The 20725-nt window shown below is 50.2% G+C and overlaps 2 protein-coding genes across 2 annotated transcripts in view; both read left to right on the top strand.

The window, feature by feature from the left end:
• The window catches only part of LOC136643974 (disintegrin and metalloproteinase domain-containing protein 9-like), a 45121-nt gene extending 39919 nt beyond the window's left edge, over window positions 1-5202 (top strand). Inside the window, exon 16 of the mRNA XM_066619418.1 lies at window positions 5040-5202. Coding sequence (XP_066475515.1) covers window positions 5040-5202 — 163 coding nt within the window. The remainder of the gene's footprint in view (window positions 1-5039) is intronic.
• Window positions 5203-6020: 818 nt separating this feature from the next.
• The window catches only part of ATG16L2 (autophagy related 16 like 2), a 42126-nt gene continuing 27421 nt past the window's right edge, over window positions 6021-20725 (top strand). The window contains exons 1-2 of the mRNA XM_066620921.1: window positions 6021-6132; window positions 20404-20497. Coding sequence (XP_066477018.1) covers window positions 6021-6132; window positions 20404-20497 — 206 coding nt within the window. The remainder of the gene's footprint in view (window positions 6133-20403; window positions 20498-20725) is intronic.

The raw sequence follows: 20725 nt of genomic DNA, 5'->3' as shown, positions 1-20725 counted from the left end.
CACAGCTAACCTATCCAGTGGGGTCATGCTCATTGCTTGTCTTTTTAGGGATCAATGAAAAGCCAGCAGTCGCAAAGTGACTTGTCTGTGAAGAGCCAGGTGTCCTCGAAAAGGAGCAATGTGTCTTCTGACAGATAAACATAAACAAACGATCCTGCTGCAGGATGTCTAAGATACACCCACCTTTTGGGAGTGGAAGAGTCATAAAGAGCTCGCCAGGGAATGTACAAGTCCTTCCGGGTGTTGTTTTATTCTGTGTGTTTCTTTGTTGTTCTTTCTGTTGTTGAATCCTCCCTTTCCTTCTGTCTAAAGTATTCTTCATCCTTCAAACATTGCATGTCTTTGTCATTTATATGTGTCTGTTCTGTAGTCACAGATGTCAGCTGGGATGGGGGTTGTTCTCCTAATGGAAAATGACAGGGATGGGAAAGTCCAATGCAGCATGACTCAAGTCATGTCTAGAGTCACCGCCCCCTGAGACTCGACTTGAAAAGCATAATGGGGGCACTTTCTGAGTCTTTGAGTCACCCTTTAGTGACTCTAAAGGACTTGAGTCGAGTTGCTCCCCTCTTTCAAAAGCCAGCTGTGGAAAAAACGGGGCTGCTGCCGGGCTCTGTGTGTGTGTTGGAGTTCTGTTTAACTACTCCCCTGCTGTCCCTTTCCATCTGTAAAGAGGGTGGGAGGGGTGGGAGGGAATGAGTGAGGGCTGGGGCAGAAGTGGTGAGAGGGAAGAGGTTCATGAGCAGCAGCTGGGCGGCTTACCAAGGGGACCCGATCCTTTGCACCCCTACACAGAAGTAGTCCCTCTTCAGCCAGTCATTCAATGAGGCTTCTTTTCCCCCCCACGTCATGCTGGCTCCTCCTCTTGTCCTCCCCCAGCCAATGGCAATATGAGAATGCCCATCCTTTGTCCAATGATCATCTGTTCATTCCTATCAGAGATGGGGAAAGAGAGCCCAGTCCTGCCTCCCCCATTCATTGCAAGAGGAAAACATCAACCTTTTCCTGCCTCCCGGCTGGAACTTTCCTATTGTTCACCTACTCAGAATTAAGTGCACTTAAGGGTAACACTTAACACAGTGTTAAGTGTAAAGTCATGCACATTGGGGCAAAAATCAAAACTTCAAATATAGGGGCAAAAATTGGGGCAAAATCTAAACTTCACATATAGGCTGATGGGTTCTGAGCTGTCTGTGACAGATCAGGAGAGAGATCTTGGGGTGGTGGTGGACAGGTCGATGAAAGTGTTGACCCAATCTGCGGCGGCAGTGAAGAAGGCCAATTCTATGCTTGGGATAATTAGGAAAGGTATTGAGAACAAAACGGCTAGTATTATAATGCCATTGTACAAATCTATGGTAAGGCCACACCTGGAGTATTGTGTCCAGTTCTGGTCGCCACATCTCAGAAAGGACATAGTGGAAATGGAAAAGGTGCAAAAGAGAGCGACTAAGATGATTACGGGGATGGGGCACCTTCCTTATGAGGAAAGGCTACGGCGTTTGGGCCTCTTCAGCCTAGAAAAGAGACGCCTGATGGGGGACATGATTGAGACATACAAAATTATGCAGGGGATGGACAGAGTGGATAGGGAGATGCTCTTTACACTCTCACATAACACCAGAACCAGGGGACATCCACTAAAATTGAGTGTTGGGAGAGTTAGAACAGACAAAAGAAAATATTTCTTTACTCAGCGTGTGGTTGGTCTGTGGAACTCCTTGCCACAGCATGTGATGACAGCATCTGGCCTGGATGCCTTTAAAAGGGGATTGTACACGTTTTTGGAGGAAAAATCCATTACGGGTTACAAACCATGATGTGTATGTGCAACCTCCTGATTTTAGAAATGGGTTCTGTCAGAATGCCAGATGCAAGGGAGGGCACCAGGATGCAGGTCTCTTGTTACGTGGTGTGCTCCCTGGGGCATTTGATGGGTTGCTGTGAGATACAGGAAGCTGGACTAGATGGGCCTATGGCCTGATCCAGTGGGGCTGTTCTTATGTTCACAGAAACAGTAAGCAAGCAATCCAGACACAGGCAGAAGTTGAGTCAGCAAGCGTGGGTACGAGCGCTGAGTCAGGGGGGCCCTGACTCGAGCCTTTTCAGAGTCTTCCACACGCATGACTTATGAGTCAACGAGTCATCTCAAAGCATGCATTTTTGTGACTTGAGTCCGAGTCACTGACTCGATTTCCCAACCCTGGAAAATGCTGTTTTCCAGCCTCCTTCAAGAATTCCTACCAGAGTTTTGTGTGTCTGTTTTACAACTAATTCCCCTCCTGCTATGGAGGCTGCCTGAAGAGAAGAAGACCCTCTCTTCATGCAGCAGGCTGGCTTTTGATTGGTTGCCACAAACATCTAACAAAGAACATCTACAGAGGTGGCTGTGTTGGTCCATTAGAAGGAACATCCATAACTCTCTGAGACCTAGTTGCATCCCTGTTGTTTGGCCAGCACCCCCCTCCCATCTATTCTACCTCCCTTTTACCCTGAGGCCAAGGGGAACCCAGACAGCAGGGGGTGCATCCTTTGCTACTTTTAGTCAGGGGGTGCATCCTTTGCTACCATGTCTTCCCAAGGTGCTTTGTAACCTTTGCTTAGTAGTACAAGGCCATTCTTGTCGAACATGCTGAGATTTTAGAGAAGCTGCGGAAAAAAAATGAGCTCCTGTGGCCCCCCCTCCCCTTGTACTGATTCTGGATTTGAGGGCATGGCACACATTGCCCTCTTGCAAAATCTGACACAAACTCTTAACTATTGAGAAAAATTGACTTGGATGCATCTTATTTTATTTTGCTTCACTCTGTGGCACATGCTGGCAATGCTGGTTCATCTTTGCATCCACCAGCTGCAGAGATATCCTTTCGGTGGGATCTCCTGGAGTAAACATAAGAAGACTTTGCATAGCTACAACAGCCTGGGCACTGGAGGATCTCACAGCTCCAAGACGGTTTGTGTCAATGGCTGTACTGCAGCCTCATACAGTATTCTGTTGTGTCATTTCTTGAATGAAAAGAAGGGAGGCTCTGCTGTCCTCCCCTCTTCAAGATGTGCTCTTCTGGAGAAGAACAGGAGACTGGGCTTAATGTCTTGCTTCTCTTTGGTGTCTGCTCACTCAGGAGGCCATCCTGTTCAGCTTGCTCATCTTGGTTAGGTCTTCCCATTTCACAGGAGGTGTTGGCTGTTCTCCATCTGAGCCTCCACCTTGGAGTCGGAGCTCAAGAAAGGACCCCTTGTCCATCTTCTGGCCCTGGTTGTTCCTGTTTGCAGTGTTGCTATTGTTGGGCACAATAAATTTTCTATTTTGTCTGGTTAGCGCCTCTTTAGATATAGGCTGATGGGTTCTGAGCTGTCTGTGAGAGATCAGGAGAGAGATCTTGGGGTGGTGGTGGACAGGTCGATGAAAGTGTCGACTCAATGTGCGGCGGCAGTGAAGAAGGCCAACTCCATGCTTGCGATCGTTAGAAAAGGTATTGAGAACAAAACGGCTAATATTATAATGCCGTTATACAAATTGATGGTAAGGCCACACCTGGAGTATTGTGTCCAGTTCTGGTCACCACATCTCAAAAAGGACATAGTGGAAATGGAAAAGGTGCAAAAGAGAGTGAGTAAGATGATTACGGGGATGGGGCACCTTCCTTACGAGGAAAGGCTACGGCGTTTGGGCCTCTTCAGCCTAGAAAAGAGACGCATGAGGGGGAACATGATTGATACAAAATTATGCAGGGGATGGACAGAGTGGATAGGGAGATGCTCTTTACACTCTCACATAATACCAGAACCAGGGGACATCCACTAAAATTGAGTGTTGGGTGGGTTAGGACAGACAAAAGAAAATATTTCTTTACTCAGCGTGTGGTCGGTCTGTGGAACTGCTTGCCACAGGATGTGGTGCTGGCATCTAGCCTAGATGCCTTTAAAAGGGGATTGGACAAGTTTCTGGAGGAAAAATCCATTGCGGGGTACAAGCCATGATGTGTACGCGCCACCTCCTGATTTTAGAAATGGGTTATGTCAGAATGCCAGATGCAAGGGAGGGCACCAGGATGCTGGTCTCGTTATCTGGTGTGCTCCCTGGGGCATTTGGTGGGCTGCTGTAAGATACAGGAAGCTGGACTAGATGGGCCTATGGCCTGATCCAGTGGGGCTGTACTTATGTTCTTAACTACAATTCCCAGAATGCCTTGCAGGTCCCTTGTTATCTGGTGTGCTCCCTGGGGCATTTGGTGGGCCGCTGTGAGATACAGGAAGCTGGACTAGATGGGCCTGTGGCCTGATCCAGTGGGGCTGTTCTTATGTTCATACTATATGAGTGTTTAAATCTCCACAGCTCAATTTGAACTGAGAGGAGATTTCTCCCTCCTGAAGAGATGGGAAGTCTCAGGAATGGGGTTCCTCTGGAATCAGACAAGAACTCAGAGGTGTTGCTGTGCAGCTCCACAGGCTGCAAAGAGCGCAGAGCCTGCATGCCCTGCTGGATGCCTCCCCACTTGCACCAGCAGGCAAAGGGCGGACCAGTCCTACTTGGGGGTGGGGGGGACTCTTGGCTCCCTCCCTCTGGTGGCTCCTCTCCCAGGAGAGTCACCCAGCTGGAGGGGGTCAGGAAGGGGAACTGGGTCTAGGTGGGGACACAGCAGCAGCACCCTGGAGGTGGGAGGGCAAAGGTGTGTCTCCCTTTCCTGTCTACCTGCCATGAGGGGCTGATCCGAGGGGCTGGACAGGGGGAGGTGGGGTACCCCTCTGCCCACTCTGATGCCATAGGTGCAGCCCACCTGAAGGGGGCGCTGGGCAGGTGGAGTGCAGGTGGCGCAGCTGGCGGAGGCAGGGCTGGAGCTGTGCAGCAATGACATCGGGCAGGGAATCCCTTGACGCCACAGCAGCGGCCTGGAGTCCTCTGCAGCACTCTGGGCCCTGCTGGGGCTCTCTCTTCATGTTCCTGATGGTTTTCTGTTCACCAGCACCTTGCCCCAGGTGCTGTTCATTTGCTGCTAGTGTTGCACGGCCTGAGCCACACACCTGCCTTGTGCTCCAAGGGAATCTGTTGAGGCCCAGAGATTTCCTGGGCTCCTGCATTTGCCCATCTCGCCTGACTCGCCACCCACGTGGGATGCTGGGGGCACTCCTGTGGGCATGGCGGCTGCAGCTGCTGCAAGCCAGAGGCCCCAGGCGGAGGAATGCAGGCAGGACACTCCTTAACACAGTGCCAAATCTGGGAGGAAGCAGGCCTGCTCCGGGAGCTCTTGGGCTTGTGGAGCCGCTTCCCAAGAAGGAGTGTGGAGGAGCCCAGGGACACAGGTGCGGGACCCCAGTGCTGCAGAAGCCAGGCTTGGTCCCTTGGGGGGGGGGGAGCCAAAAGTACCATAATGCTCATTATTTGCAATGATCTGAGAGAGACAGCCCAATCCTATGTATGTCTATTCAGAAGTAAGTCCCATTAGAGTCAATGGGGCTTACTCCCAGGAAAGTATGGATAGGATTGGGCTGCCGGGCTGCAATCCTAACCTCACTTTCCTGGGAAGTCCCATTGAACACAATAGGACTTACTTCTGAGTAGTCCTGGTTAGGATTGTGCCCTTAGGAGTGGCTTTGGTTTTCCCTATGCTATGACTGATCAAGCTGCTGGGCAGGCCTGGACTCCCAGGACTCTTTGGGAAGGGGCCCGAGAGAAGCTTTGTACCCCTCTCAGAGGCCCCGGGGGGGGGGCAACAGGCTGCCAGTGGCGTAGCCGGAGGGGGGGCGCAGCAGCCCCTCCCTTTGGAGCCATTCCCGGCGGGGGACCTAAACGGAGCTTCTGGGAGGGGTACTAAGTTCCTCTCGGGCCCCTTCCCATTTGCCCGCCTCGCTGAGGCTCCCTGCCAGCCTGAGTGTTCCGCCCCCCTCCGGCTACGCCACCGCCGGCAGGGATCCCCGGCCTGGGGATTCCCCCGCTGCGGCCCGGCCCGCCCCGCCCCGCCCCGCGCGCGACGTCACGGGGTTCCCCCTCCCCCTCCCCGGCCGTCCTCCGCGGCGCCGCCATGGCCGAGGGCAGGTGGTGCTGCCGGCGCCGCTGGAAGCGCCACATCGTCCGGCAGCTGCAGCAGCGCGACCGGGCGCAGAAGGCGCGCTTCCTGGACCTGGTGCAGTCCTGTGAGTGGGGCCGGGGCCGGGGCCGGGGCGGAGGCGTTCTGCACACGCCCAGAGGCCCCCCGCTCCGCGGCTGCGACAGCAAGCGCCCTCCGCCGCCCGGCTCTGAACTTCGGCGAGCCTCGCTGCCGGCGGGAGGGGGCTGATCGCGCCCGCCGGAGAGGAGGGAAGAGGCGGCGCGACTACCTCTGAGCGCGTGCAGAGTGCCGCCTCACTTTCGGGGCGTGTGCAGGGCGCGAGGGCGCCTTGGTGCGGGCTGAAGCACAAGCTGCAGTCCGGACAGAGTGGACAGTGCCCCAGGGAAGAGGTGGGGTCCCCCAGCGTTTTCACTGCTTCTCTCCCCCCCCCCCCGCTGGTGTGGGGAGAGAGGAAGAAAACGACCCGAGGGTGTGCCCCCCTCCCGGAGTTCGAGCTCTCCAGCTTCGCTGAGCAGTCCAGTCCAGTGGCATAGCTAGAGGGGGTGCAAAGCACTAAGTTTTGTAGGTGCCTGAACGTGCCATGCAAGTGACCCCCTTTAGAGCCATTCCCTGAGTGGGAGCAAAACTTAACTGGCCATGCACTGTTTCATTCCCCTGCCCAGAATGTAGCCACTTGCTACATTGGGGGGGGGGGGTAGCCACTTGCACACAGAGGTGAGGCTTCCTGCAAAACTTAGTGTTTTGCACCCCCTCTAGCTACAGCACTGGTCCAGTCTGAGTGCACTTGCTGCTCTGGAGACATCCGACTGGACGAGGCTGCTCGGCTTCTATTTCTGCAGTATGTGGCTCCTCCCTCTCTGTGGGATGTGAAGAACAATAAACAGCAACAATAATTTTTGAACCATGCAGAATAATGATAAAAATAAATTGGATTTGAAAGAAAAGTTTACAGTAATACTCTGCATCTGTGTAAAGTGCTCTCGGGGATGTGCCAGGCACTCTTGACGGCTATGCAACAACCCTGTGAGGTAGGTATTATGTCCATATTGCAGATGGGGAGGACTGAGGCTGAGGAGTGACTTGCCTAAGACCACCTAGTGAGTTCATCACATTCGCAGGAGCAAGATTTGAACTAGGGAAGGCCTAATTCACAGCTTGATCTCTCAGCCTCTGCAAGGCCTCTTAAATGTTGCTTTCCTGGTTCCTCTTCTACCTCCCACTGGTGGGGAGCAGCCCTTGTGTTTCTTTTTTTCAGTCTGGGGGGGGGAGGCAGGCAGGCAGGCAGGCAGGCAGACACACAGGCTGCCCTTCCAGCAAACTCATTGCCAGCTGCTGCATTTACCTGCCCCCCCAACTACTTTGCCTGTTTTAAAACTCACTTAAAACTCACTTAAAACAGACACTTAAAACTGAGTGTCTGTTTTAAGGTGGCCTTGTATGTGGCAGCAGCTCTTGCTGAGTCATGCTACAGGCCTGGCCTGCAGCCTCTGAAAGAGCGCACTATTAGCCATTAGGATAGGGTGTGTCTGCAAGGTGGATCGGTCCCATTGGCGGCCTTCGGGAGAAAATTCCCTTGATCAGGCCCTCAGTGGGAGCAGTGTAAGGGAGCCTCCCACTGATTGTGCCCTGTTGGTTGGCAACCTTCAGTCTCGAAAGACTATGGTATAAGCCTACAGCACCCGGTTGGTTGTTGGGAAAGAGGAGGCTGTTTGGCTTGTTCTGCCTCCAAAACTTTGTTCTGGGCACCAAAACTTATTGGCTCAGCCCAGCCTGTCTGTGGCACTTCTGCAATTGCCGTGTGTGCAAATGCCCCTCCCTCCTTTCATTCCACTGCTTCTCTTCCCACACCTTTGTTAGGGACTTTCAGAGTCAGTTGTTAAATCAAAGGGTTGTTTGTGTATCTATCTGTTCAACCAGCTTCCAGAACAACAGCTGTTGATGACGACACTGACAGTGATTTTTTTGCCTGCAAACAGTCTCATGGCACCTTTCAGGCTTGCAGATTGTTGTTGTGTAAGTGAAGTGGGTTCTAGTCCAGGGGTGTCCAAACTTTTTGGCAGGAGGGCCACATCATCTCTCTGTCACTGTGTCGGGGGCTAGGGAAAAAAAGAATTAATTTACATTTCAAATTTGAATAAATTTACATAAAGGAATGTATTAGAGATGGAACTTATATGACTGAATGAAGAAAGGCCTTGCACAAAGCAAGGCCAGCCTTTCCTTCACTGCCACTGCTGCATCACACACATGAAACAGCAAGCAGTGGAGGGAGTCCTCAGCCTGCAGCTCATGCAAGGGGTTGAACAGTCACTCTCACGCTGAGAGCAGTTGCGTTGGGCCAGCATGGGCTGCAGCAAGTATCTGGAGGGCCAGAGGCTCATTGGAGACTGGGTGCTCCCTGTGGGCTGGGTTGGGAGTCCCAGAGGGCTGCAAGTGGCCCCCAGGTCATGGTTTGGGCACCCCTATTCTAGTATGTGAAAGGCTGTGCTATGGTAAATGTGTTTATCTCAGAGGTGTCATAAGAAGCTTCACTCCACTTCCCCGGTGTTCAGTAACGGGCTGCTTTTTCATTTTTCTTCCCTTAAACTTTGCAAACTGTGTGTGACCAAAAGCAAAGGAGAGTGGCAGGACTCCAGGACCTTTGTTGGGCAAAATAGGGAATCTTGGCCAGTGTAGCTTGTCTTGTGCTAGGGATAAAATCTCCCTCCTCTGTCCGTTTCTTAGGGCACAGGAGCCTGGCTGTCTCCTTTGCTTCTGACCCTCCATCTCCTTTGCAATTAACAGAAAAACATCTCTCCCCCCCCCCCATCTTTTTCTATAGCCTCACAAATTTAGCAGTGTACAAAAGAGGGCTTGTTTGGCTGAGCGCACTTCTGACCTGGTTTTCAAAAGTTAAGCTGCCCATAACATTTTGATGGGAGTAGAAGCCCAAAGATACTGTAAACAGGATCAGGGTTTATAATGCAGGACTACCAAATACTGTCTTGGCCTCTTGTCCTGTGCCTTTCACATCAGGTTGAACTGCAGACCCAAAGGGCTGGGGAAAGCTTCCCCCCCCCCCCAGACTGATTTCTGCAAATCAGATTGTTGTTAAAGGTGGAAGAGGGAGGTCAGTGAGCAAGTACACTTGCTGAGTGACAAAAGGAAATGCAATAAGAACAAAACTAAAGATTTCAGAAGTGCTTTGGCACAGGTTTGGAGCTTGTGGTGATTATTAGGGGTGTTTGAAAACCGTGTTGATTACCTTACTCAGAAGTAAACCCATTGTGTTCAGTAAGACTTAGGGTGTAAGGCTATCTTGTTTACCAGAAACAAACACCTCTATTGATTGTACATGTTAAGACAAAGGCTAGTGGGTCCTCTGCTTATTCTGCAACCAGCATGCCACTGAGGTATTATTTGTGGTCTACCTACCTACCTACCTAATTTGCATCCCACCCTTCCTCCAAGAGGCTCAGGACATCACTCTCCCCATTTTATCCATAGGTCACCCCTGTGAGGTAGGTTAGGCAGGGAGAGAGAAGTTCAGCCATATTACTTCTGACCTCGTAATTACTGATGTGGTCACCTCCTATCCAGACTGTAGCACAGCAAGTGAGGGCTCACATGACTGAATGTTTGTCTGTAAACCCTCCCCAAATCCCTCTTCATCTGCATAGAAAGCTAGCATGTCAGGGATAAGACTTGATTGGCCTTTTTTCTTGGCATGCTGGTTATTCTGCATTCAGGGCTTTGTCCTGCATGGAGGAGCAAGCCATTGTATGACGTTGCCAGGGGTTTATCACCTCCGTGAGAACAAGGCCTGAGATGAAAGAGAATTTGAATCTTGGTCCAAGGTGAAGTTGCTGGTTTTTAGGAGCTGGGAAAGGGGAAGCTGGCCAGGGAGCAGGACTTCTCCTCCTTCCCTTTGAGTCAACAATGAGCTATGCGAAGCCACTAGGCAAACACTTCGAGGATTTGTCCTGCTTTGTAATCCGGACAGTCTTGTGACTGAAGCGAAGCTAAAGGAAGCTGTTGCTGGCACAGCCAGAGCCATCTGGGGTTCCTCATTGATTCCATGGTGCATTTTTGACTCCTAAGAGGGAGAGGGAAGGGGGTTTACAGTGCCTGGGCCACCCTGAGGAGTGGCTTGCCGAGGCTCCCCATCTGACACAGGAAGAGCAAGTCACAAGTGCTGATGGGAGGGGGGTCACTTGTGAAATCATGGCCTGCTCTTTCAGACCCTGTCCACCTTGCAGCAATCCTCCCCTGCGTAGCAGCCAAAGCCCCCTCCATCAGAAGCGACCCGGACAAGAACTGGGATCTGCTGTGGTTCCATTACTGATTCCACCTTGTGGCAAACAAAGGGGGAGGGCCTGAAGTGGATGCAGCGTCTTCCCTGGCTCCAGTGTGGCTCCAGCCACCCAAGCAGTCAGGCCTGGCTCAGGACCTCCCAGTGCCTGAGGTGGCTCACCAAGCGAGAGTCACTCTAGCCCACCACTCTCTGTGCCCCAGGCATGGTCCCTCGTTCCAGTTCCCCCTCCTTTCCTAATCCAGTGAGCGAAAGAGGAGCACTGCAGGCAAGTGAGTGGATGGAGGTGGGGCATCTGCTCCCTGAGGCGACTGGCTCAGCTGGCCTTGTGAGTGGAATAGACCTGCAGGCAGCCCAGTGCTTCACTCAGGCCGGCCGATATATCTATGAATGGGTTAGAGGGCACAGCCTACCTGCAAACCTGCGATCAGGAGGCTAAACCACAGACCAGGCTTGATCTGAAAGGGCTGTCTGGAACCATCTGGAAGGAGTGTCGGAACAGAAAAAGCCCCATCTGCACAGGGAGCTGCTGGTCCAAGCCCCCCTCTGGAACCAACGCCCAGGCAGGATCTGCCCATTTTGTGCCTATGTGCTGAATATTCTTGGGCTGATGGCTTAAGCATTGGTGTCCCGTGTGCTGTAACACCCCTTTAAAGAGTGTTACATCCCAGAAACCCATAGTCCCTGCAGATATTTCCCACGCCCAGGCAGAAGGAGCTGACAGAGCCCAACAGCAGGGGTTAGGGATGAGCTCCATCAGGATCCAGGCACTGAGAACCATTTGAAGGGGAGGATCATGGCTGAGTGGAGAAGCAGCTGTTTTATATGGAAAAGCTCCCCCCCCCCCAACTGAATTCTAGACAGCATCTCCAGAGAGGACAAAGACCAGTTTGTGCCTGACACCCTGGGGAGCTGCTGCCAGCCTGTGTTGACAGCAGTGACCCAGACGGAGCAGTGGTCTGGCTCAGGGAAGAACGGCTGCTCAGGATCCCAGGGCCAGCAGGAGGGAACAAGTGCTGCTGAGAAGGTTTGCAGGCCCACTGAATGGCCTCTCCTCTCCAGAGACCTCTGGAGGACCAAACTGACACCTCAGGGGCAGTTGTGGAGAACGAATGGGTGTCCTGCTGCTGTAGCTGGCCGTGCATAGAAGTCATGCATTTGGAAGCAGAAGGGGCCAAAACACAGGTAGCCGCAAGGAGCAAAAGGACTCAAATCAGTCCTATAGTTTTAAAAGTTTGTACAGGCTCTGAGAAATGGTGCTTGGGCAATATGCATATGAAAAATACTTTCCAAGAGTGAAGGTTTGCAATAGAGGGGTCTGCTCTTCCTCATTGAGGATGCCAACTCCCATTTTATAGGAGCAAATTAAATCCTCCTAAGCAACCTCTCAGCCAGAAGGGAGGGGCCCCAAACCTCACTGCCTGCCATGCAAAAGATCCTCCACTCCTGACCTGGCACCACCACTGGTCAAGGTGTGCTGATTTGGGCAGTGTGTCCGCTGACATGTTCTCCCTTGGAAGTGTGTTTGTGGCTGCGTCCTTCCTGAGCATCTCGGAGAGCTACTGTCAGTCTGAATAGGCAACCAGGGCCTGACTTGCCCTGGGCAGCTTCGTAACTTCATCCGGGATGTCAGCTGGTGATGAATTTGTCTGCATGATGATAACCTTGCAAGAGGCATCTCTCTCCCCTTCCCTAGATCTGACTGAAGGGGGGGGGGGAAAGGTCACAAAGGTTTTCAGATACTGTACAGCTTTATTTGTCTCCCTTCAGTTTGCCCAAACCAGGAGGGAAGCCCCTCCCACTTTTAGAGCAAATTAAGATGCCATAATTTTGCAAAGTACCCTTGACACAAACAGTTGGAGCAGCAGAGTGTTGTTGCTCACATGAAACCCAATTTCTATGGCTCACTTCAGACAACGTGCCACAGCATGGCTTACAAAGCATCACTGTGGCCCTCTCTGATTTCTGAATTCACAGACATGCCATGAATTGTGACCACTAGACCAGAGTCAGCTATCCTGGTTTGTAGTGAGCTCAAACCATGGTTTACAAACGAACTGATTAGCATGCTATCCTAGTTGACAGACTACAGTTATAGCCACGACTTGCCTCCCTCAGTCATACGCCTTTAAAAAGTGCTAAACAGGCAGAAACCCAAAGCAGATTAGCACCTCTGAACCCTTGTTTGCTGGACAGTTTCAGTTTTGTGCTGTGGTGAGCACAAAGATCCTGTCAACCACAATGTGACAGGATGCCTCATGTGAACCTTCTTTGACAGTGTCCAGAATGGTTCTCACTATTGCAGCAACAGACCTGGTTGGCAACCTTCAGTCTCGAAAGACTATGGTATAAACCTACTGCATCCGGTATTCCTGGACAGTTTCCCATCCAAGTACTAACCAGGCCTGACCCTGCTTAGCTTCCGAGATCATGGTATAAGCCTACAGCGCCCGGTATTCCCAGGCGGTCTCCCATCCAAGTACTAACCAGGCCTGACCCTGCTTAGCTTCCGAGATCAGACGAGATCTACATTCTTCCCAATATATGAATGTTTACTAGTCAAAGAATGCCCCTGAAATCAAGCACGGAGTATTTATGCAGTTTGGAACAGTGGTGTAGCTAGAGGGGGTGCAATGCGCAAATTTTGCAGGGAGCCTCACCGCTGCATGACAGCGGCCCCTCCCCTCCCCTCCCCTCCCCTTTGGAGCCAGGCTTACACCTCCAGTTTGCTCCCACTGCCTGGAATGGCTCCAGTGGGGAGGTTGAGGCTCCACTTGCATGCCACTGAGGCTCCCTGCAAACCTCTGTGCTTTGCACCCCCTCTAGCTGCTGCTCTGGATTGTACCTCCGGTCATCCTGGTGTTCAAAGGTCTCTGTTTCTCCCGCACATAAAAGATGAATGTGGAGAGATTCTCACTTTCACTTTTGCTATCAGTGGACTAGTTTAATCATTGCTTGATGAGGTGAGGAGGGGAAATCCACCTGTGGTACGTGGTCTGTTGGCTGAGCCTCAGGCCACAGTGAGGAGCAGCAGGGAGACCATAGATATGCTCTGAACCCTCCCAGGATCAGGGCAGCAATGAACCAAGCTGGCTGAGAGACTCGTGTCATCGAGCCCTTCAACACCCCCATTGACAAATGAAAGTGCCCACCAGCTCCTTGTGTCCAATATGGCAGCTCTGTAGGGGATGCTCCTGTTGGCTCCTTGGGAGAGAGGAAGGATCTGCTGTCAATTTTGGAGGACTCGGGGGCTCAATGCAGCATGGGGAGGGGGGGCTCATGCAGGTACAAAGCTTTACCTCAGAACCCCCGGTAGTCTGGTACTGGTACTCACAGGAAAGTGTAGGATCATTGCCAAGGGCACGAAAATATAACCTTGGCTTGCTAGCCATGCATTCACCTGTTCCCCGGCATCCCCCCACTTGAAACATACACACATGCACATTAAGCTCCTACTATGCACTGTCAACACACACGCAGCAGTTGTTTCCAAGGCATACCCCCCCCCACATGCTCTCTGTAGTGATTTATTTTGGAGTGACTGTTTTTCATATATATTTAATTTTAGAGTTTAATCTCACAAAGATTACAGCAGTATCAGCAAATCAAGTCATACTTTTAAAACAGTGAGGCTGTAGCTCTCGGGGGGGGCAGCTTATCAAGTCTCCAGTTTGATGTACTTGTCACGTATCTCTCCCACGTTTCACTCAGTATGTGCTTGAGCCAGTGTGTCTGTGGGAGCTCCTTGCCCACACACTGACCATACGGAGGTTGGCTTTGTGTCAGCAGAGTGTTTGCATGGGTGCTCTCTAGCTGGTGAGAAGCTGGTGGAAGTGCCTCACTCCCAGGGTAAGGGCTAAAGGCATGTGCCACACTTTTTATGGTAGTTGTGCGACTGGACTGGTTCAATGTCACCTTGTTTTATGGCTTTATGTTATGTTTATTTAGTACTCAGCTCTAAGATATGCAGTTCAAGAGTTTGCCAAGAAGTGGGATAGAAACTGTAGATGTGAAAAAGATGAATGATCTCGGTGGGACGTGTGGATCTAAGACAGGTTCCAGAAATAACCAGTTTGGTTATTTTCTTCCATTGTTTATGGGTTGTTTGATTCAGCTTTTTTCAAGAGATGGAGAGTGAGAAGGAAGGCGTGCAGCTTCTGTGGCAAACACTTAAATGAGTCCCCTTATTTTAAGTTGCATTCAAGGTGGACCCCAGATGCCCAGGCAAGGAGAAGCTTTGAAAGTTGTACTCCTTTGGCCTCTCCTAGACAAGACAGGCGCTGGGGGTACCCTTTTCACTACCCTGGGCTCTCCAGCTCCCCTGCATGCTTTAAAATACTTATGTTAGTCTTTAGTATGATGCATGAAACCCGACTGAAGCCAAAGATGGAAAGACGTTTTCCCCTGCTGATGAAAAGGTCAATAAGGGACTGTTCCTTTTTCTGCTAACTCAAAGCTTCACTAATTTTCAGGCCTTGTGAGATAATAAATCAATGAAGAGAACATTTGTATTAAACTATATAACAGGACATTTAGTGAGAAGCAAGCAGTTAGAAACAGTTCTGGAAGATTTGGGTTACTTGCATACCCAAGAATGGGCACAGCACCAGCAGGGAAGAGGGCCAAGTCATGGACAATCTTGTCTTCTGTCATCTCCCTCTTTCTGTTCCTTCCTCTCCTTTATACCCCCACAACTCTTGAAAAAGGTTGCGTGTCCCTTGGGGTAGGGATCTGTCTTCCTTGCTTGTGTTATTCCATAATAGGGATGTTGACGGCACTCAATGATTATTATTAATTATTAATTTTACTCTGGATTAATCTCACCAAAATAGCATTTGGTGTATCATGCAGTCACTAGTACAGATTCAGATCCTCACATCTGTGATGCATGTTATTAATCTCCTTTGCATTCCATCCATTCTCTGAAGAGCTCAGTGAAGAGCACATGGGCTTTTGTTCAATGTTGTCCTCACAACAGCCCTGTAGGCTAGGCTAGGAGCTGCCACAGAGTCATGAACCCAATGGTCCTTGTTGCAGTCTGTGGATCCCTGTGGCTCCGAATGGGTCCCATGTACCTAAATTGAGCAGTGTGCATCCTTGGAGGAGGCCAATGAGGATGGGAACCATGGATAGTTTGCCAGCCATTCCTCCACCCTGTCGTACCAGCTGTATGCTGGAACCAACCCTTAAAGGGGCTGTTAAGGTGGGGGGCGGGTAGGGAGAAAGGGGAAGAGGCAGGAAGCTACACAGAGAGGAAGGCACAGCCAGGGAAAGGAGGCAGGAAACCAATGTGGGCTGGAACCGGGCAGAGGTGGAGGAAGGCGAGTGAAGGGAGACAGGAGCAGGTCCAATCATATGCAAGTGTCTGCAGACCAATTACTCCATCAAAACTCATTTAATTAATTGATTATATTGATGTCCTTCATTTGGACTGCATATTTACCTGGAAATCAGTACCACTGAATTCAGTGAGACTTACTTTTAAGTAGACATGCCTAGGATTGTGCTGTTAATGAAATTGGTTTCTTTAACTGGGTGACATCCTTATAAAAGGAGTTGTTTGAAATTAATAATCAGTAAGCAATTAGGAATTAATAACTTGCCAATGCTGTTCTCACATGATTTATTTTCAGAAACACTTAACAAATGTACCTAATAATTATAGGGCAGAATTCTAATGCTTTGGGGGCTTGTTAATTTCTTAGCCTTATCAGCCCAGGATTGCAGTGTGAGGATCGACTGATACAAGCAGGAGAAAGAAATGACGGTTTGTGAGTCTCCTGGTCCAGGGTGACCTGTTGATTAATTCAGAGAAAAACTGTCATGAACTCTTGGGCCTCTGGAGCGTTCACATGGCTCACCATGTGAGAGCTGAGCGTGGGATTCAGTCACTTCTTGATAAAGCTAACTGGGTAATTGGAATGACCGATGTAGCTCTGTGTATGGGCTGCTCTGAAGGAGCAGGTTCGCAGCTTGGGGGTCCTCCTGGATTCGCAGCTGCTCCTGGATTCCCAGGTGGCGGCTGTGGCTAGGGGGGCCTTTGCTCAGCTTCGGCTGGTGCACCAGCTGCGACCGTACTTGGATCGTGCAGACCTGGCCACGGTGATCCATGCCACGGTGACATCGAGGTTAGATTACTGTAACGCGCTCTATGTGGGGCTGCCCCTGAAGACGGTTCGGAAACTACAATTAGTACAGAATGCGGCGGCCCGTGTGGTCACCAGAGCCAGGCGGTTTGACTCTGTCAGCCCGCTTCTCCGGGGGCTGCATTGGCTGCCCATTCGTTTCCGGGCCCAATTCAAGGTGCTGGTTTTGACCTTTAAAGCCCTATACTGCTCTGGGCCAGGATATCTTAGAGACCACCTACTCCCGTACAATCCGGCTCGCCATCTCAGGTCATCAGAGAAGGCCTTTTTGCAAGTGCCGCCAGCCAAGGAGGTCCGGGGGGTGGCTGCAAGAAATAGGGCCTTCTCGGTAGTGGCACCAACATTATGGAACTCCCTTCCCCTTGACTTGAGAATGGCTCCCTCTCTTGAGCGCTTTCGGCGAGGCCTGAAAACACTGTTGTTTAAACAAGCCTTCTGATTTCTGGCCTTCTTAACTTTTTATACATCTTTTAGTTTTACAGGCTTGATTCCTCGGTGATCTGCTCTTTTACTCTTTTAATCTGACTACTGTTTTTATGGCCCTGTAGTGTGTTTTTAAATGTTTTTATCTGTTTGTATTAATGTTTTTTAAATTCTATTGTTTTTTAATATGTTGTTAGCTGCCCTGGGTCCCGTTAGGGAGAAGGGCGGGATAAAAATAAAGTTTTTTTATTATTATTATTATTATTATTATTATTATTATTATTTGTTTCTCTGGAATCATTTGATTTGTCCTGACATTTGGTTTTGGAATGCAGAACTGATAATTACAAGATAGTAAAGAGGAAGATCAGGGAAGAGTCTGGGTTTGGGCAAAAGAGACGTGGAGAGGGCACAGTAGTCATTTTCATGAGCATCTCTGAGATAATTTCGGGCAGCTAGAAGATGCTGTTGGTCTTGCTTATGTCACAGATTTTGCCCCAAGGACAGGGGAGGCTCGTCCCGAGAGCATTTTTCCTCCTCCAGCAGCCTGAGTGCACCAGAACTGGCAGAGCAGACACCCCCCAAGTCATTGCTGGCTACAGCCCCCTTCCACTCCCTCTGACCACTGATAGTGTGTGGTTCAGTTGCCATGACGACCAGTTGGAAAACCTTGACTCAGCTGGGCCTGCTCAGCTTCCCCTGCCAGATGAGGAGGGACGTGTGTGTCATGATGACTGCAGCAGCCCTGCAGGGTCCAAAAATGCCCAGCTGCCTTGAGGTTGCTGCATTTTTGTGCACATGCATCCACCCACATGCGCGCTAGCTTGGTTGACACAGAATTGCCAACTCACTCCTTGGAAATAGGGGTGGCCTTGCAATGACCCTGCTTGTTGCTTCCAGGGGACTTCAGTGCTGGGCCCCGACCTAGAAGCAGCTCAGGATTCCATGGCTGCAGTGGCAGGCCACAGCCTCTCTTGAGTAATTTCAGCCCCAAAGCACGTGGCAGGACACTTGTGGGACCTGGTGTTTACTGCTGGGCAAAGGGAAGGTGATCTGGATATGGAAGAGATTGACAGCCCAATCCTATCCACACTTTCCTGGGACTAAGCCCCACTACCTCTAATGGGACTTACTTCTGAGTAGACATGCATAGGATTGGGCTGTAAGGCCACCCAGTTCTATCTCTCTGTGCCATCTAATCCCAGGGAGGGTGTCAAAATCCTGGAGCGCTGTCTGGAGGCGGTTGGGAAGTGGGTGAGGTCAACGAGCTGAAATTAAATTCAGACAAAACAAATCCTCCTGGTTCAGTATGATTCAACCACCCTGAATTGTCATCCTGACCTAAATGGGGTCACACTTCCTCTGCTAAAGCAGGTTTGCAGCTTGGGGGTCCTTCTGGATTCTCCGCTATCCTTGGATCACCAGGTGGTGACAATGCCCAGGGGGACATTTGCCCTGAAGCTGGTCTGCCAGCTTTGTCTGTGCTTGAATCAGTCAGACCTCACCACAGTTGTCCATGTCTTGGTGGCATCAAAACTTGCCTACTGTAGTATGCTCCATGTGGGGCTTCCCTTGAAGACTATCTGGAAACTGCAATTACACCAGAATGTAATTTTGGGAGCTTGGTAATTTGACTTTGTTGGGTGATTGCTAGAGTCTCTGAGGCTGCAAGACTTTCTGTGAATGGAATTTTGCAAGAATGCAGTAATGGCAATCATACATAAGCCAAACTGGAGGATCTGTGGGCTCTCAGTGAGGGGATCAGTGTTCCAGAGGGCTCTGCAGCTGGAAAAATAAAAAAAGTCCCAGAGTACTTCACCAGTTGCATACAGTGATGCAAATACACTTGATTTATATGTGTTCGCATTTGTTTCAGCTGATCATGGGGCAAGGACAGACAGTACCATCTGATTTCTAGGGGGTTCTGTTTGGCCCACTCCCAGCTTTCAAGGGATGCAGTCCTAACCAGCTTTCCAGCACTAGCATAGTTGTGCCAGTGGGTCATGTGCTACATCCTGCAGTTGGGGGGCAGTCATGGAGGCCTCCTCAACATAAGGCTGTTTGCGAGTTGCATTGCCCTTAAGTCAGCATCGGAAAGTTGGTTAGGATTGCGGCCAAGATCTCTTCTATACACTTTCAAGTTCATTGTCACCACCCTAAAGATTAGGGTGTTATTCTCCTCCCCCCCCTTGCAAAAAAAATAAAAAATTACAAGATTTTGAATTCTGGGGCCAGTACCTACTTAAGAACATAAGAACAGGCCCACTGGATCAGGCCATAGGCCCATCTAGTCCAGCCTTCCTGTATCTCATAGAGGCCCACCAAATGCCCCAGGGAGCACACCAGATAACAAGAGACCTCATCCTGGTGCCCTCCCTTGCATCTGGCACTCTGATACATAACCCATTTCTAAAATCAGGAGTTTGCACTTACACATCATGGCTTGCAACCCATAATGGATTTTTCCTCCAGGAACTTGTCCAATCCCCTTTTAAAGGCGTCCAGGCCAGATGCCATCACCACATCCTGCGGCAAGGAGTTCCACATAGATATTTTCTTTTGTCTGTCCTAACCCACCCAACACTCAATTTTAGTGGATGTCCCCTGGTTATGGTATTATGTGAGAGTGTAAAGAGCATCTCCCTATCCACTCTGTCAATCCCCAGCATAATTTTGTATGTCTCAATCATGTCCCCCCTCAGGCGTCTCTTTTCTAGGCTGAAGAGGCCCAAACGCCGTAGCCTTTCCTCATAAGGAAGGTGCCCCAGCCCAGTAATCATCTTAGTCACTCTCTTTTCCACCTTTTCCATTTCCACTATGTCCTTTTTGAGATGTGGCAACCAGAACTGGACACAATACTCCAGGTGTGGCCTTACCATAGATTTGTACAACGGCATTATAATATTAGCCATTTGGTTCTCAATACCTTTTCTAATGATCCCAAGCAGAACTGGCCTTCTTCACTGCCGCCGCACATTGGGTCGACACTTTCATCATCCTGTCCACCACCACCCCAAGATCTCTCTCCTGATCTGTCACAGACAGCTCAGAACCCATTAACCTATATGTGAAGTTTTGATTGCATGATTTTACACTTACTGACATTGAAGCGCATCTGCCATTTTGCTGCCCATTCTGCCAGTCTGGAGAGATCCTTCTGGAGCTCCTCACAATCACTTCTGATCTTTACCACTCAGAAAAGTTTGGTGTCGTCTGCAAACTTAGCCACTTCACTGCTCAACACTGTCTCCAGGTCATTTATAAAGAGGTTGAAAAGCACCGGTCCCAGGACAGATTCTTGGGGCACACCACTTTTCACTTCTCTCCATTGTGAAAATTGCCCATTGACACCCACTTACTTACATTATAGTTATTGTGAGATGTGCTTACAGACTTGTGGAATGCATGGGTGTAAATGTGACAGCTGCCTTTGGAGTAGATTCCCCAGAATTCTTATTTTGCCTTCCATTTCATATTTCTTTTTCCTTTCTTGCAGATAACAAACTACTGGAGAAATCCAGCTTGGTGGACTATTTCACTGAGACACTTCAAGGGGACTCTTTGGATAAACAGATGAAGCTTCCTCCCAGGTACCAAAACCTTAGCTCTCCCCCTACTTAGGCTTGAGAAGAAGTGGAGGGATCTTCTCCTCTTCCATGAGGACTACACAGTCATTGTGTTTGGAAGTTGAAATAAAAGGACAGGCAAGCGATTTGCCCTGGCACTTCGCAGTACCAGAGCTTCCTGAATAGCAGCAGCTGTGCCTTGCCTTTGACAATTGGAGCTTTCTTCCATCAGCAAGACTCCTGCAAGCCAGC

This window comes from Tiliqua scincoides, chromosome 3, assembly GCF_035046505.1.
Source record: "Tiliqua scincoides isolate rTilSci1 chromosome 3, rTilSci1.hap2, whole genome shotgun sequence".
Classification (NCBI taxonomy): Eukaryota; Metazoa; Chordata; class Lepidosauria; order Squamata; family Scincidae; genus Tiliqua; species Tiliqua scincoides.
The sequence above is the reverse complement of the archived record's forward strand: the minus strand, read 5'-3'. Positions and strand labels throughout refer to the sequence as shown.